General features: G+C 35.5%; 1 protein-coding gene across 2 annotated transcripts in view; it reads right to left on the reverse strand.

Moving 5' to 3' along the window:
- Positions 1-1,596: 1,596 nt before the first annotated feature.
- LOC120632479 (serine/arginine repetitive matrix protein 1) overlaps positions 1,597-19,207 on the reverse strand; it is a 246,548-nt gene continuing 228,937 nt past the window's right edge. For both annotated transcript variants that reach the window (XM_039902263.1, XM_039902264.1), the window contains 5 exons: positions 13,156-13,582; positions 7,345-9,408; positions 6,695-6,839; positions 6,324-6,443; positions 1,597-6,171 (listed from right to left, as the gene is read on the reverse strand). In XM_039902263.1, the coding sequence (XP_039758197.1) occupies positions 5,985-6,171; positions 6,324-6,443; positions 6,695-6,839; positions 7,345-9,408; positions 13,156-13,582 (2,943 nt within the window). In that variant the 3' untranslated portion in view covers positions 1,597-5,984. The remainder of the gene's footprint in view (positions 6,172-6,323; positions 6,444-6,694; positions 6,840-7,344; positions 9,409-13,155; positions 13,583-19,207) is intronic.

Genomic DNA, 19,207 nt, shown 5'->3' on the forward strand with positions numbered 1-19,207 from the left:
GTTACGGTTGCAACTTATGCGCATGAGATGGATGAAAGCAGTTAAATAAACAATCCCATTGTTTATTTTACTAGCCCACTTCAAGGTACGGGTCTCTTCTCAGAATGAGAAGGGTTTAGGCCCTATTCCACCATGCTAGCCAACGGATTGGTAGACTTTTACGAAAGTTATAGACATCGATGGTTATGGAGAACTCTCAGCCACGGAGTTTTCCTCTCGATGTTTTCCTTCGCGGTTAAAACAAATCACGTCTCAGTTGTTTAAATTACAAGAAAGAAAATCTTTGGTCTTTGGAAATGCTTTATTAAATATAGGTAACTACGTAGAAAAAAAGAGTACTCCAGCAGTCTCGTATCAGTTTCGTATGATTTGCATTAAACATCACACAACTACATCTCACGGAAGCGGATCAAACTAACTTAAAATCGTGAGAAGCACCATCAGCGCATTCCGGATTTCAAGGCTGAGTCATGTTGCAAACCTACGTTTCCGTCTTAGTTCCGTGGGCAAGTGATAGATGGCGCTGACAACTTTTGTTTACTTCTTTGTACCTTCGGTATTATTAGGTCCATCTGTACCGATAAGATACAATTAAATAAAAAGCAATATGATACATTGTGTAAAGTAAATAAATAATAAATTTAATTATGAGCAGCGGATTATTATAAAGATACTAATAATTAATAAAATATGGTCGATTCTATATCATTATAATATCTTATTGACTTTGGATGTGTTGATACTAGATAGCATAAGCCTCCAGACAAAAGCATGGATCCGCCAAATTGCAGCAGGTTGCAATAGCGTTTTATTCCTACCTATTACGTTGTTATTTTTATTTATTCTTTGGACGCAACGGATATTGCTGGCTCTCTTGTTGCCTATAACTGTAACATGTCGATAAAGCTACACCGAGGTGTGTAAATATGCAAAAAAAGTCGCGTATAAGTTGCTATAATAAATAGTGTTTAAAAAAATGTTAATAAACTAACACACACATCGTAACACTCCGTTTAAAATTAAAAGATTTTAAGAAATAATCTTCTTTCGAGTACGTCTTTGTTTTTTTTTCCTTTAGATATTTAGATGCACTGCATCTTTAAAAATTGTGAATTCATAATATTATAATGTGGACATACATAAAACCTTAATTACTCGTAGTATTGTAAAGCGTTTCGTGATGTGTCGGATTGATGGAATCCACACACCTTTTGATAACATTATGGAAAACTCTCAGGTACCCCACGATGTTTTCCTTTACCGTTGAAGAAGCAAGTTATATTAATTACTTAAAACGAACTTAACTTAAAAAAGTTAAAGTTGCTGGATTCAAACTCGGCCCCCCGAAAGGTAAGACGAGCTCCTACCCACTAAGCTATCAGCGCTTCAGTCGTGTCGGGTATTTTGATGTTAATACCAATGCATGTTCGATATACTTCAGTATTGAATGAGACTCATACAACGCAAAGATACCTTACGGTGTCTCAGTCGTTATCACTATGTTATATCTTGCAGTCAGCGCCCAAGAGAGCACATTATTTTTAAAAGGGGTAAAGGGTAAGTCACATCATTCAAAATAAAATAAATATTTTTTTTTTAAGTTTTTTTTTTATTTCGTCATCCATTTCAAACTACACCTTCAAAAATTATAATTGATTATAACTACGATAAGCTATAATTTTACCTAACTTACGACTTCAACCTACGTCGTTTCTTGAAAAAATTTTGACACTTCAAAAACTTCCAACAGGAATTTATTATCCTACCTTCCATTATGCACTTACTACTTTAAATACATAGGTAGTTCATACACGAACAAGTTAAAGACAAATGAAAACTATCCACTTTCTTCGATTGTAACGTCTTATCAAAGTATTTTTTGCCGCCGCAAAATTCTTTAAGTGAGAATTAAATGTTCAAACTTTGATCCGGAGATTTTGTATTGCTAATGCCCGATGTTTATAATCAATATAATAGAAAATCTTCAGAGCAAAGGAAATTTGGTTTTTTATTACTTTATCCTGATAAGGATGGCTTTACCAACTTAATCAACTATTTGATCAAAAGATTTTTGATTAGATTGAATATTAACTTCAAGTCTTTGTCGTTTAATTTCGGGTGTTAATATTACAAAATATTACAATCTGAGTCCTAATCTTGTTCGTATACATACTACTCATACTTAGTGGTAAAACATTATATTAAATTATGTATTAAAAATTAGTTGCACGCTTGCTGAAGCTGCTCGCGGTGGTTTAGTACGTACAAGTAAAAGTCTCACATACAATGAAATTCGCTCGTTCCATACACAACTACGTTCATTATCCCTAATGTGTCTAAATAGTAACAAAATAAATCTGTCATTAAACATAATTTTAAGTCTCAAACATCGTTAGTTTTCAAAATCAGGTACAAATTAATCGAAATTAAGTCTAAGGTAACTGAAGCATCCAGGGGAAGAAATATGAGATCACGTTATATGGTGCTAATTTGATGTTAAACAAATCGCTAAATAGTTATTAGAGTAACGATATCTTCTTAAGTTAATAATTGGTTTCCACAGTGCGTTGACAAGATAGTACAACGCTCTTTCAATGCGTCAACTTGTTTCATTTTTATCAACTATTAGCAAGATTGTTTTTAATTTACCATTAATCTGGTTTGTCGCAATACTAATGGTAGAGTTAGTTGTTTTTAACTATTTATTCAGCTCCTGTTACGAATATAGCTTAGGAAACATAAATACGTCAAATATTGGCTCAAGTGCGCCGACTTTGGGGGTAGTATTTACTGTCACATTTTGCTATATCTACTACTGGTGGTGTCAAGTAGGAGCCCAGAGAAGGCCAATAAGTAATCTTAGTCAATCTTGTTTACAATATTCCTTGTAGCAAGACATTAAACTAGTTTTATAACGATTTAGAGATTTGAGTAGAGCCAAATTAGCACCATTTTCAACATTCAAGTGTCATCTGGATATACAATTTTTATCAATAAAGCGTTATTCCGCATAAGATTTCACAATTACATACTATAATTTTTGGCGTTTTTATTTCATATCAAACTAAATCACAGAAAAAACTATAAACATAAATAGCTGACAACCATCCACCTGCCACTTTATTTTAATACCTTAAATGCAATTATTATTGCCTAAAATTTACATGAATGAAATAAGATGCACTATCAGACGCAATAAACTAAAATAATTTACGCAAACATATTTTAGTTTGTTTAAAACTATTGCGTTGCTCGTTCTATTTAATATGAACGAAATGTATTCAACATTTCTTACTTATATACTTAACTGGCAATATCTTGAATTTTTTGCGGCCTTTTAATGAATGTTAGTTGTACATCTTAAGAAGATTTACCTAAACCCGCATTTACAAACATTACAGTGATAAGTGTCAGAATACGTGTCCCACGATCTTTCAATAATCATATTTGTGGAACCTTACTGTCAAACTTAATAGTGATTAATGTGAACACAAGTTACTTCGGCGTGTCATAAATGATATTGTCTGAAAAATGTAGAGGTTAAAAATTAAGTGACAGTGTTGGATAAAACTTATCTATGGATTAATTATAAATACCAGGGGTCCATAAACACTTTTTAATTCTACTTAATTCTAATATAACAAAAAATATAAATAAGTCAATGTGAATGTTACATAACATGTGCATTCTTTTTCTATGATCTTAATTATTTGCCGTGACATATTATAACATCGGTACCTACAATAAAGTTGAAGTGTTCTCTACGCTTTTACATAATATAAATACAGTATGAAAGCCGTATCAAAAAATGGTTTCCTAAGTAACTAATAAATATTTTCTAAGTCCCTTACTTATGACAAATTGTAAAATCGTTTTTGATATAAAACTTAAAGTGCAGGCCAAGACTGCATTTTCACGTGATAGTTGCTGTTACCAAGCAAGTGTTGCCTTATGGTTATGTATGAGATGAAATATCATAACCAACAAAAAAAATACATAGTTAATTATATAAATACGTATCAAAACTGACACAAAACTACTATCATACAATAATATGGCAATAACCCGCATCTTCTATGCCAATAATGGTTAGAGAAATGCATTTTGTAGCGTCAACTTTGAAGTCATAAATTACAATATTAAGTGTGCTACGATTGGAGCATCATAAGGGCGCCGAAATAAGTTTTGTACCTTCTATTTATTAAGTAAATTGAAATCGTTAACGTTTTACACCAAAAACGACTTTTAATTTTTATTACAGTTTGAAGAACAACTTTCAACTATTTCATAGACAATGTGGTTGTACTCTGTACTTACTCTAAGCTCAAGATTTAAAAATCTAACGTTTATCTATGGTGCGAAATGAAGTACATTCTTAATTCTATTGTAGCTATATGTAGAAAATACCTAAATAGAGAGACCATTTATATGGGAGTGCCACAATTCATGTCACCAGTTTGGTACCTATTTAAATCGATACAATTTTCGTGACTGAATTAGTCGATGAGTCATAATGGTGATGTAAAGGAAAATAAACTCTCACGCTACACAAATAAGGTCTATGTATTAACAGCCATTCGTGCGATATCGGTGTTCACTCACAAAATTGTTATATTTAACGTAACGAACATTTTTAGTACATTCGACCTCGTTCGTAAAGTAACATTAAATTTGTTATCGAAGTTCATTGCGGAGTTACGTCCTCTGAGAATTTATTTTCGGGTTTTATACAAAAGAAAATTATGGCGAATACCTGTCCATCTCATTACCTACCATTGTGACCCATTTATCTGGATAACGGCGAGATGCATTAAATTAAAATCATATCCAGACAAGACATATTATTTAAATAACCTAATATACTGGCATTACACATGTAGAAAGAACGGTTTTAAAATAAAAACTGTAAATAACCAAAGCGTTGTCTTTAGGCCATTAGAAATACAGCTGCTAAAATAAATAAACCTAACTTACATGTAAACGCGTTCTAATCGATATGGGTGCGTTTGGCGGACCGTATCGTGCTGATGACATAATAAAATGAACACGTTATCAATCATTAATCTGATTGGTCTATTACAAGTCTCCACTCCGGTCCACTCGTCCTCACTTCTGTGGAAACGCACTCAAATGCTGCCTTACTTTATCTAATTGGCCCTTTTGACCTTTCATATTTATTATGTATGTATCATATCGTCATTTGCGTCACTATCACTATATTAAGTATATTATTTACTGAATTAATTAGTCCATGATTAAATGAATGAGTAAACATAACTACTGTGATAGAAAAATCATGATTATTTTGAATAATAATATGATGCTTTAATTGAATAATGATCATTAATCACATACATTATTTACTATACATCAATAAAGGTGGCTGCGGTTTGGGACTAGCATAAATAATAGGGCAGACCCCAAAACTACATTTTAAAGAAGTCTCGGGAAAGATCTACATTCAAAGTAATGCTCATTTTTTTTTATGATATCTTGGTTTAACTTTCTTCCTTTCTTGCGGAGTGTTTTCACCTCATTATGCTTAACATATACTCCAGTCATTCTCCTGACTATCCTAATAAATTAAGGAGCCCGCCCTACGCGTTGCATGACGCAATCTTCTGAGCATACAATTTTTGCAAGCCCCGTAGCAAATAATTGCTACGTATACGTTTATTCTATAGCTCTTTGGTATTATTCACTGGTTACTAAATCTATACACATACGATAAATAACTGCTGCTATATTTACGCTTAAGTATCAAAGAAATTACTTGACACAAAACTTATAGTTGATTGTGTCTTAACTTATATACATTTCTCGATATACAAAAATTGATCTTATTGCACTGTACTAACAACCATTAGTACTATGAATGTATATCTCGATACACCGGCCCGAATGCCACGAAGCGCACAAAGCTTCGAAGCTAAAAGAACACGATCGGCTCTTAGATTTGTTCCAAATCATGGTGCCCGAAGTATTCAAAGCATCACAGCTGGCAGTGGTGTTGAGAGAGCCATGTGTTCCGCGCCGCGTACTGGGAGCCTCTGTGCGGTGACGTAATGTTTCATGAGAGCGGGTACTGTAGGAAAAGCGGTTGCTGCTCCTCCTAGTGTGTAGCCGTCGACTCCACGGCATACTCGCATGTGCATAAAGCCACGGGTAGATCTGAAAGAGGCGAAAATAATTTAAAGACACAAATAAGAATCTAATGTTTTAATTTAAAAAAATCAATACTTCTTACCATATTTTAAAAGAATAATAAAAAACAGCTACAATGCATCTAATGTTAAACATAATATTAATATCATATAACTCACTTCAAGCTAAGCGAGTAGTCGTGCTTCGCGGATTCGCTGTTTCTCACTAGAAATGCACCCTCTTCCGCATCTCTAAGTAAACCCTCAGCTTCCAAGCGCGTTAACGTTCCATGATACCACCTAAAATAAAAGAAAACTTAATTACAACTACGAATATTAATCAACAAAATGACTTAAAATATTTTTTTTAAGAATATATTAATTGTTAAAACGATAAATCATTATTTAATATGCACTAAGCTGTTTTTATGAAACAGCTTACCTCAAGAATCACAAATCTTTCCAAACAATATGTGTAAGCATACTCAATCATAAACTTCTACATCGCAGAAAGTTTGCAAAGTTAACAGAAGTTTTTAGTTATTACTTACCCTTGTCGGTCAAGTGGAAGGGAAGCATCAACCAAGTCCCGTGGCGGCGCGATAGGCCCTAAGTTCAAATGAAGTCCCTTGGCAGCACCGGAACCAATGTTGCCACCATCAAAATTCAAAGTCAATTTTTCACGATGTTTTGTACCTGTAAAGAACAAAAAATAATTTAAATCTCCACAAAATGTTTAAAACTTAGTTTATTTTCATAAAAAATCTGGTCGGGTAAAAATATTTTAGATCAGTCATGTTAAAGCCAATTAAATGTCAAGTTCTGTGATCTTCGTTTAACCCAATGGTACGGTTACAAATTGCTTGGCACATACGGGAAAAAGTTGCTACAAAAAGCACTCAAGCAAATTAAATATTAGGAGGGCGTCGGAACAGTTTACGTAGAGCAATCTGAAGTCATACGTCTTAATCGGCATAATTTGGTAGCAGTCACTTCGAATTCAAAGATTCGAAGAGACACACCCTCCGGAGATTTCTTTCTTATAAGATTGACATGTAAATCCTTTGGACATAATAGACTCTGACATAATTCTCTCAGGAGTAAACTGAACTGTGATTTTGATTCAAGTGTATTATAATTGCTTTTATATCATATATGTTTCTCTTAAGTTATTTAATCGTTAAAAAGTACGATCACTCACCTTGATTTAAATCTTGCACGCTTTGGCTCGAGGAAGCATTAGAAATAGCCTCTCCAAAATCTTTATTAAGTTGCAAGGATTGTCCACGTAATTTGCGTCGTAATTTAGGCATATCAAAAGGCAAAGATCTTAGATCTACTTCTGCCTCGGCCCGCCTCCTACGCAACTTTGGCATGTCAAATGGAAGATCAGATAGATCAACAGCATCATCTTTACGTTCTTCTTCTGCATTACTGTTTTTAAAATTAATAAACGCATTTCGCGAATCCACTCCCTCTCTAGAATGAATTGATATACCACTATCTGATCCTTGAATTTCAGTGTCACCTGGCGTTGAATGTCTAAATGTCAGATTTAGTAAATTTCTATTTTGTAAAGCGCGTCTTTTAGGTTTAGGCAAAATTTCAACCGTAGTTTGGATCGTGGTATTTCCAGTTTCCACATCTTCTGGAGATACTTTCTGAGAATTATTATTTTTGTTGTTATCAGATGTTTCCGAAGCTGGCTCTTGGGAAGATTTATCTGATATAGGGCTTAAAATATGTAGTTTAGTCGTATGATGTCCAAACCCCGACAACTGCATATGATGATGTGATTTAATAAATGGCACATTTCCGGAATCCGAGCTATGAGAACTTAACGATGACGAATGACGACTTTCTGAACTACTGCTACTTCTATCTCCTTCACTGTTACTGCTTCGTAGTGATTCCATACTGCCACCACTACTACTGGTCGCCATACTCTCAGTACTCGAATATTTACGTCGCGGGCGAGCGACGCCGGGCCTGCCTTTAAACTCCATTATAGGGCCGACCCCCTTGGGCCCCTTATACCGATTCATTTCAGGTGTATCAGAATCGGAAGTGGGTCGACCCTTAATCTCTAAAAAAATACCGTCCTTAGATTGTGCTCTTTCATCATCACCATCACGAGATTCGTGGCTAGAATCTCTTAAACGTTGTCCGACGTCAAGTTCAGTTGAAACCGAAGCTTTCACATCTGTCATGCTTGCATCGCTGCTAGTTGGCGTGTCGCGGGCCCGAAGCGATTTAACTGGAAGTCGCAAATCTTTCAGTCGGGGATGTGCCGGCTGTGTCTGAGGTAAATTTGGAGCACTTTTAATACTATTCATTGCCGATCCATCTTTTTGTTGAAATTTTGTTGGCAAAGGCGCTGTTGATGGTGGAGAAGGAGTGTAGCCACGTAATGGCAACTGAGACGTAGATGTTCTATCTTCTTCTTCAATATGCACTTTCTCTAACTCCTCAGATAACGCTGATGGATTAGTTTCATTTTCTTTCTTTTGGCGTATGGTAGGAATCTTAGAGCGCCGTACGCTATCAGTTTTCATAGTCACCTTACGGCGCCCTTTATAATCTGGTTCGCTACGTTCGACGGCCTCAAAGGCGGACGATGCGGAAGAGAAAGTCTTGCGTTCTTCAGCTTGTAATAAAGCTGGATGATTACTAACCCGATCAAAATCATCTAAGTCATCATCGGAACGGACAATTTTACAGTCAAAGGCCGTTTCGTATATCTGTCGCGTAGTCATTTCTTGTGGCCAGCGTGGCAGCGGCGCTGGCACGTAAAAGACGCTACGAGAAGATCTATGCTCCTCTACATCTTCGGGCGCGGCGCATGCGCAGCCGGCCGCGTCGCGCCCTCGGCGCCTTGGCGGCATCCACGCGCTCTCACCCGACGATGATGATGATCGCTCTAACTCACGAAAGCCATCTTCCGCCACTGAAAATCTTTTAGGCAGATTCGGTCTTGGTGCCACGTGAGGTGCGTCAAGGCTTGCCGATTTTCTATACCGAGGTCCGCGGGAAGAAGAAGTCGAGGAAACTGTCGGAGCCGATGGGGCTGGTGGAGGTGGAGCAGTTTTAAACAAGTCGCCGTAATAATATGGACTTGGATTCCTTCGAGGAGCGTTAGCGTATCGTGGATCGGAGCGACCACTATCTGGTGAATGTAAGGATGGCGCAGTTGCAAAGGGATCGAATTCCCCAAACTCGTCTTCCTCACCCTCAGTTGACGATGATCTGTCTTCTGATGATGTTTCTAGAACAAAAAGAACATTATAACTAAAATGTAGTACATTTTATTCGAAATGGTATCTATTATACGAGGCTGAATAAGAGTAATAAAATAATATACAACTAATATACTAAGATGTTTAAAGTGATACTAAGAATAATAAGCCGTCGAGGTATTATTGAAGGACTTTTAGAAGATAAAATGAAAGCAACGAGCTAGAAGCAGGTTCGCGACCGTTCCATAAGTCTGGGGTCGCAGTTAGTCTCAAGTGGCGTCGTTTAAACGAGCGTCCGGATTGTACTTTCACGATCCTTCAAGAACGAAGTCGATCGTAAAGAATGACGAAATCTTGCCCTATTATTTTTTTTTAAATGGCTAAGTATGAGCGATATATTTTTATTCAAGAACATCCTTCAAACTTTCCAGAGACAAACTCGTATTTGATTCGTTTTTAAATTGAAGTTCTCGTCTGTGGCGCAGGCGAATTTATTTCTCAAGGGATTTGGTTTGCCTTACGGTTTATCGTAAACTAAAATTTATACTTAGATAGCACCGAAGTATAAAAATGAATCATTGAGTAACTAAACTCCTAAAATTTGAATTGGAAATATTAAAACAGTTTGAAATGTACGAGTATTACATTTATGATAAAATAATTAAGGTTGCATTTATTAACTTTATCATGTTAACTGGAGTACCCTTACCACGGTAAGGTTAATGAATGCGATAAATCCCCTTTAACTTGCACATACGAAGGCAACACGAAGGCACGTAGAAATACCCTAATGAGAATTCCTTGCTTTGCACAACAAAGGCATCTTTCTGAATGCATGTTGAGCACAAAAAAGTCTGGTTTCAAAGTTCTCGAGTAGAAACAGATACGTATAAGCCTATGTTTAACAGCAATGACTATAATTTCGTCCTTGTCCAACGACCGCCGAGTAGCCTAGCCAAGTAATGTTTTAAATTAACTATTTGTTATAATCATCATTATTCCTTTAACTCCTAAATGTAGTCGCTTATTAACCTGGCAAGATAACTCCCGAGTCTCAATGGTTGATGCAAGGAGCTATGCTACGAGTACCTCTGTGCGATCAAATCATAAATGAGAAGAAGCGTAGCAGAACAGTTCCGGGCAATAGTTGCGAAGACAAGCAGACTGGGGTAATCAACAAAACAGCTCTATATTCAGCGGTTCCCATGGCATCTAGCATGTCTTAAGCGCTGGATGGCATTCATGCAGTCAGTTCATTCCTTAACGTTATTTAGACGTTTACAGTATCTCTTATATTCTTTAAGGTTTGCCTGGAAGAGATTGCTTTACGAATAAGTTCAAAGGCGGTCTTCTCGGCATTCCAATATTTGTATAAATTTTTTAAATGCTCATTTGTGTTGTTTCTTTTTTGTTTGCAATAAAGGATTTATTTATCGATCTATCTATCTTTCAACTGCCTATAAAAAAATCTAAACACCGTACATTAATACATAAAGACAAAAATAATGAGTTCGGCCTTAATTAACAATGTGCATACTGCAGTTAGGTACTTAGATTTATTGATTTCTTCGAATTTTAGTATGGATTATATCTAAAGGGTAACAATGGTGTGAACATTTAAAATAATTTAACGTTCATGTAACTCGAAACTGTAATCATACTTATAATTGTTCAGCAAGTACAAGAAGAGTGAAAATTGTCCATTAGCGCGGGGGTTGTAAAGTGACGTCATTAAGTGACGTAATTGCTTTTCCGCGTGGACGGACATGAGCCCCTACGAGTCGAATTTGTTGAATTGCCGCGATTAACGTGCTAAATGTCTTTCTAAAAACGTTTGAAGTAACGCGAGAGGTGATGGTTTAGAGCGAAGCATTTTTATAATCTAACAGACCACTATAAGATGTCAAAAGAAAATACAATAGCTCTATTACCGCAGTATTTAAGAGCAGGAGCAACCATGATATGTTTACAATTATTTCTAGCTCAATAAGTAAGAACTTAGTTGGCTATATAATATGGCTATATAATGTGATTATAGTATCAAATATTAGGTAAATTCAATAATTAGTCAAGAATCATAATATGCAAATTCATAATTTGTTAAATATTACCTAAAGTCGCGGTATATTGATATGCAATACAATTCAATTTCGTATTTTTATGTAAAGTTACATTAAAACCGTTTCCGTAGTTATTAAGACACGAACGTAATGTGTATGTATACTTATGAACACTGAAGTTGGTTGGAGCATATAAGTTAAGAAAGAAGGCTAAATTAACTAAAGAATGTACAACCATGAACTTACTCAATATCGGTATAACACAAAGCAATCAGTGTAAAATGTCAAAGTATCTCCATAGACAAACGCCATCGTTATCAAAAGCCTCTGCTTATAATGTCGGGACATTTTTTCCAGTCTAGACGGACGAACTAACGGAAAAAAGGCTGATTAAAATTTCCATTGTTGGTGAAGCCTAGCGCAGCTTTTATTAACTACTCTACAGCCTAATTGTGGACACTCGATATGATTCCTAGATCAAGTATGTTCTAGTCATTACCTACCTACTAGTTATTTATGTTCTCGAATGGATTTATTTAATAAAAGCGTTATAGTAAGACGAAGACAATCGAATCTTTAATCGAATAGTGCATAGGCATCAACTTTTAAATAAATGTGTTCTTCTAATCCATAAAATAATAGCAATATTAATTAATTATCTATGGGTTTGAGAGTTAAGTCTTAGTTTAAAATAAGAATCCTTGATAACAAGCTGACACTGTCAAATAAAATTTCAGATCAAAATATATTCTATAAACATACCATAAATAATATTATAAATAATATTATATTTAATAATATAATTAATATTATATTTAATAATATTATTTTTTTAATTTCAAATTTATTCCTGTATTCTGTTCAGCGACATTTCCCGAGTAGATAGTATCGAACAAGTGTACTGATAGCCTGTACTTGAAGTGAACTGAAATTGATAAGGCAAAGCCTATTTTTCTAAATTCGAATTACTTTATTATCATTATAGCGTTTTAATTCACAGTGAACGTCTATTATATGAGTAGTTGAAAGCCGCGCATGACATGGTTTACTTTTTTAAAAATAAAAACTTGAACGAGTTAATTAACCCGCCTCAAGAATGTGTGTAACGAGGAAAGGCGTACATGTTTTTTTCTTTTCATAGCCGTTGGAAACGGACAGGACTAGATACAGTATCTAGCGAGAACAATGCTTTAACAAGTCTCTCAGGCGATTGTTGTGGGAGAAAAGAGGCCTTGTGCGTACTTCGGAGATGAATCTCAACGATGTACTTAGGTCTAACGAAAGAGTAACGTAAACATAAAAACTAAGACGTTTCTTCTATGTCTTTCCGGTAAATTTTTCTGTTTGGCAAATAATTATATGCTCAGAAAGCTTATGATGAATTAAAAATCATAGTTGTAATAATCAACATTTCAACCTATGGACGTCCACTACTGGATATAGGTGTTTGGCAAAGACTTCTGCACTCCACGGCCCAGTGCCACATGTACCCAGCAACCTGCCATTCGTCTAATGTTGTCTGTCCATTTAGTAAGGGGTCTGCAACTTTTGGTACATCCATGGAGTTTTACAGAATTGAGTGCGAAGGAATCCAGCTGTGTAACACAAGAACGGTTCGATTCATTCTGCTGATATTTTATCATAGAATTGTTCGTTTTTACCCCTCATTGACATGAAAAGGGTATATATTAACCATAGACAATAGAAGTAACTTACCTGATTCGTAATAAGGTTGTGATCTGTGCCTGGATTGTCTCTCTTGCGGAAGAGGTGCAGAAGGAGCGGGCTCAGGCGGTGATTCAGCCGAGCCTTCAGGAGCACTCTCGGGGCTACGTCTGGATACTTCAGGGACGGATAAATCGAAGTCAGTCCGCCTCGCTGATTCGTAATCCGCACGTCGGCGTGCCGACTCCGCGTCAAATGCGGGTTTTCTTCCCGAGTCAGCGTCGTACTCTCGCCCAAAGTACCTTTTCGACTCGTATTCGTACGGACGTCTCGACTCAAAGTCGTAGTTCTGACGTCTTGACTCGTATCGCCATCTGGATGACTCAGGTGAACGTCTGGGCTCCCGCGAGCGGCGGTTGCGCTGTGGGGAGCGGCGGGCTGTGTCACGAGGTGTGCAATATGCCTCTATGAACTCAACCTGTAACAAAAAAACCTTATTATAGCTATGATGGAGAATATATACTGTAGAATAAGAAAACCATAGCTATTTGAAACAGAACTAATTAGTTAAACTTCATTTTATGTCTAACAGCTGGGCACACGCCCTATCTTTAATAGAGAAAGATTAAAGAGAGGAATTTAGAGTTAGACTTTCCATGATGCTCTAGTGTGGGTCGGTGGACTTTGAGAATATTATTATTAAGATTCTTCTAGACACGAGAATACATTAAATCCGATAAACTCTGGAATGCTGTACTTGAAATTTATATACCGAAGAACCCAGGAATTGAAAGCGCGGAAAATTAAAAGTTTTGAGTTATCTTAATGCAAAATTTCATGAGATTTGCTTAGCCGTGCATAGGTAACCAAGCCCTACTTTGGAATCCCCCGAAAACTTTGGTGATTTTTAATGTTAAAAACTATTATGTGTGGCAAGCTAACCGATGTACATGAGCTTTGGTAGATATACCAAATATTATATAGATCAGTCTAGTGTTAAAGCCGAACGTAGCAAACACACGGACATTAATAATAATTATTAGTATGGACATGAAACGAAATTCACTATAGCACAACGTTACAAGTTAGCCCTTGAATGCAATGTCACCTGGTAGTAAGTGATGATGCAGTCTAAGATGGTAGCGGCCTAACCTTTGAGGGAGTATGGTAGTCATATCCCTAATTGTTTTCCACGCGACATCGCACCGGAACGCTAAATCGCTTAGTGGCACGTCTTTGTCGGTATAAGCCACGGCCAAAGCCTAACACCAGACGAATCCAGAAGTTATTAATTTTCAAATTTTCCCTGCCGGGATCGAACCCGGGACCTCCTACTTAAACTCATAGTGCTCAAAATCATTCAAACTTAGTTAAAGCAAGCCCGGGTGCACGGTACAACGCGCATACGGAACAAGGGCTACCGCATACCAAACTAACTATTAGTATTAAATGTAAAAGAAGCCCTTCATCATGAAGGTCGATTATGTGGCAGAGTAAAGTGGTAATAAAATGCAGCGGTCACATATCCGGAGGCCGTAACGGTCGGTTAGGCGTTCTTTCCCCTCGGAGGGGTGTCATTACCGCGGACCGTTTCTGTTTATGAGGAAGGGCATAAAGAATATTATGAGATATTGTACTTGCATTGACGATGCGATGAGGTGATAACACTTCAAGGGACCCGCACAAATTTAGTTCGCAATGGCAATCTTTTATTGTCGGACGGGTTTATTCGTATGCTAAACTTTTTGACATTAAAACTCCACAGTACCCACTTTTATTCAAGCCACACGTATACAAGTAGGACTAAAAAAGTTGGACGGAATTTTAAGCGTGTTGTAATTAAAAGCCAGTAACTGAGGCCGCGTTTCTACTTTAAACTATAAAATAAACATCAACTTTTGTTTATTTTTTTTGGAGTTTACATTAATAATTAAGAACAACACATATACAATAAAAACAAGTTGAAACGTTATTATATTCAGGGTACGTATAAAAACCACAAAGCGGACGTTCATCCAGATCATTCCTACAAGTTCCATTAACATTCTAGAGATTTCTGTTTTTTTTTTCCTTTAAATGTTAACAAGCTACTACAACCCTCTCGAGCATAAACTCATCCATAATCAAGATCAGCGAAATGTGACACATATGTATATATTATGTATTTTTATCTTAAATAAACAGGTTTAATTTTTTTAGTGCGTAATAAATACTTACTATAGCCCAACGAACAAGCTACATTGCGGATAACCTTAATAAGATGAAGGTGGTTTCAGGCTATTAGAGACAGTGATGAGTTCCCACTTCCGCGCCTCCGGTCATAGAGGGTCCTAAGCTCTCATTAGGGGAATTTAAGATCCACGAGCATTCAATCTGTAGAGCTGTTTACGTAACTGCACAAGTTCAGTGAACGACATCGATGCGTAATCTGATTACAACACCATAAAAATACCTACTTTGTTACGACTTGCGTCGATACATTTTAAACGAATTCAAGAATTATTTAATGTATTGTTGTCTTAATAATTGATTGCAAGTTTCGCATTTGGCTACAAATCCTTTGTAACCAAAATAACCTTCGAGCACCAAATCGACAACAGCGACTCGATTTTAATTCAAATATCGATATTTTTATTTATACAACGTGTTACCGAATTACGAAATAAATTTGAAGGATGCATAAGTATATTTCATAAGAAATCACCCTGTAAAGCATATTTATTTTTCCAAAATAAAGGAATTCAAAATATTTTATGTGTTTACGTATGACAACCCTAATAAAGATAAAAGACCGACACGCACTTAATAACTACGCTACGAACTACAACTGTAGGAGTTGAATTCTCAAAAACTATTAGTTTTTCGGTTATATAGATAGTCTCAAAGATATTACATAATGTACCTTTCAAGCCTGTGAAATAATTTTTCATCTCAACGTTGTATAATGAGATAATATAAAGCAAAGTATTTTATTATTTTTGTGAAAATAGTAGATATAAAGCTCCATTCATCGTATGAACTATCAATAAACAATTGAATTAATGTCACATGATATAAAGTTCATATTTCAATACTTTACTTGAAGTTGAATCGTAACAAACCTTCAATTCAAAGCGGACCGTTTGAAATGTTCAACATATAAATGTATTAAATAAAAAAAAAAGGTCATTGATAAGCTACTAATCCTGATAACATTAACTTAAAGAAGTAGATTTATATACAGCACGCTACCTAGGAAGTATCTTAGTAGGTATATGACAATAGGGGACTACTACGGGACTATACTAACCGGTTTCTCTGCCGGCATCGTACCGTAACGCTAAATCGCTAGGCGAATCGGCATTGTCTATTTAGAAGGGTATAGCTGCTACTGAGTCTTCCATTCAAATAACTAACTGAGTCATGTTAGAATAAAAGAGCCAGCGTATCGAAGTCACGGATGGAACAAAACATAATAATGATATATTCCTAACTAGCAATGCTTGCGTGGCATGAAATAAGAACCAACTAAAAATGGGGGTTTTTCTAGATAAAAAGTATACTTAATATATATAAGTTTATAACAAAATTCGTTTAGCCGCTCATAATATTTATTTAACAAAATAACTCGTTCCTCTCACTCATTGGGGTTTAGGATATAAAGTAAACAATATTATACATACCTTCCGATTACAAGAAATAAGTAGGTATTAATAAAAATGTATCCCATACACCGATTTACCACCGATACTGATTGTTAACCGATTTTTTATAATCAATACTGAAGGAGGATTTCATTAATTTAGTATCATTAACATTAACAATGACGTGCGCAGCTGCCCAAACATACAATACATTTTTGAGACAAAATGTGTAACTTAACGCCTCAAACTAGTTCTGTGCAAAAGTCACGTTAATGCATTTTTTGTAACAAAATAAATAAATACAGGTTAGAGAATTAACAAAAGAACACTTCCGTTTTTGAATTAGATGCAATATACGAGTATATCATACTCTGGATATTTTTTTAAATTATACCAGACTGTAACTGGACCGCGATCGACTCTATAATATGCATCATCCCTTCGCGTAATGACGTCGAGAGGGTGACTTTATAAATAAAATAAAAGGATTGCAAACCGGTTTTGAAGCTGCCCCGGGGCCAGTCTTTATTCAAACTTTAACCATTTAGCTAGGGCTCACTCCGGGATAACCATCTATAAATATAACAAAGCAGGACACTAAAATAAATTTAGTATTTACACTATAGCAATGAAGTCACTGACTGAGCTAACATGATTTCATAAACTAGTACTCGTCCAATTTATTATTGCCACATCAAAGTTGCGCTTTACCTAAGGGATTCCCAGTGACAAATTGGTGTGCAACATTGTAGCATAAAATAGTAAGTAAACTTAAAAAACTATTTTGTGTAAAATAGTGATTATTTGTGAATGATTCACTTTAACGGTGCCAATTAAAAATGGAACTGCATCTTAACCTAAAATTATCAAATCAAGAATAGATTTTTATTTACGACTGTTGTCTTAATTGTAACGTAAAGCCGCCTACCGTGTACCGTGGTGAAATAAGTTACTAGAAAGCTAGTCTATTTCTATCGAAATAAAATAATAAAAGCAATATTCTGCTATCTACGCACGTATGGCAAGCATTAATCGTACCGGGGATGGTAGAGATATTTTGTTTTTACCCAATCATACAAAACGAGTGATAACAATATACAGATTCCAAGTTTTAGAAATCATCCCCAAGCCACTAGTTACGTTTGAATTTACGTTGTGTTAATTAAAAACTGGTCTATTTTGCCGCCTCCGGAACGGCCAATACACCATTTAAAGCAGGACTATTCTGGCCAAAGTAGAAAGATTGGTAACTCTATGTCAGCCTCATCTGGTGCATTGTTTAACGATTCCTTCCAACGCATGAAAATTTATTTACATAATTAAACATTGGCCGCGCCACCCTCGTTTTGATTTGCGATGTCTACGAGATTTTCTCTATTTGCATATTTTGTTTTGTCGCTTAATTAGAACCCTTTGTAAACCTTCCGTTCGGAAAATTATGAAAATTCTTTAATCGTTTATTTGGCTCGAAATTCTATCTCTTAATTTGAATGAACGGCATTGATTGCATCTTTTTATGCACCAAAAATAATAAAAAAAACAAATCGCTAAATTTTAAAACAATGCTATTAAGCTAGGTATCCTTAAGATTGTAAAAAATGTTTTAAAAGATAAGGTGTCCTTGTGTTCAATTTTTTGATACTAACTAAATATTATGTTTTATTTTTCGTAACTGATTCATCCACTTGATATATTATTTATCTTTCCTTATCTGTGGAGATATATAGATAAATCAATAAGTACATATGATAATCTTCTGTAACTTGAGTATCCCTAAATGAATTCTGAAATATTAATATATATATCAAACACGGCGTTTTTTTTCTTAACATTTTATTCTCCCTTCAATTATTCAAGACTTTTTTTATCTAAAACTAGCTGTCCCGGCGAACTTTGTACCGCGCATCATATTTTTTTTGATGAATGTTATTATTTTAATACTTATTATCCTATTCCGGTCTAAGAGGAATCCAAAAAATCAAATATCATAAAAATTGGTCCAGCCGTTCTTGAGTTATAAATGGTGTAACTGACTTTTTATATCAACTCAGACGGGAACGCTGTCGAACGGGATAAACAGTATCCTATGTCCGCCTCCTGGCTCTAAGCTACCCACCTAACAATTTTCAGCCATATCGGTACAGCCGTTCTTGAGTTATAAGTAGTGTAACTAACACGACTTTCTTTTATATATATAGATATAAAAGAATAGTTCTTAATTGTAATCCACGTTTACAACATTGATCGATGTATACTTATAACTTCATGAGTCGTCTAAAACCGATTATTTTTTATACTTAAAAGGGCTAAGGCTTAACATAGCTAAGCATATGCCATTTATATTTGTGTTTGCTGTACCATCCAACACTATGCTAAGCATAAGTCTGATATATTAATTATTATTCCTGTGGAAAGTTCGGTATTAAAGGATACATGAAAGTTCTTATAAAAAATGCAATTTAAGAGTTTTGTTTTAGTAA

The sequence above is a fragment of the Pararge aegeria genome, chromosome 20 (genome assembly GCF_905163445.1).
Source record: "Pararge aegeria chromosome 20, ilParAegt1.1, whole genome shotgun sequence".
Taxonomy (NCBI): Eukaryota; Metazoa; Arthropoda; class Insecta; order Lepidoptera; family Nymphalidae; genus Pararge; species Pararge aegeria.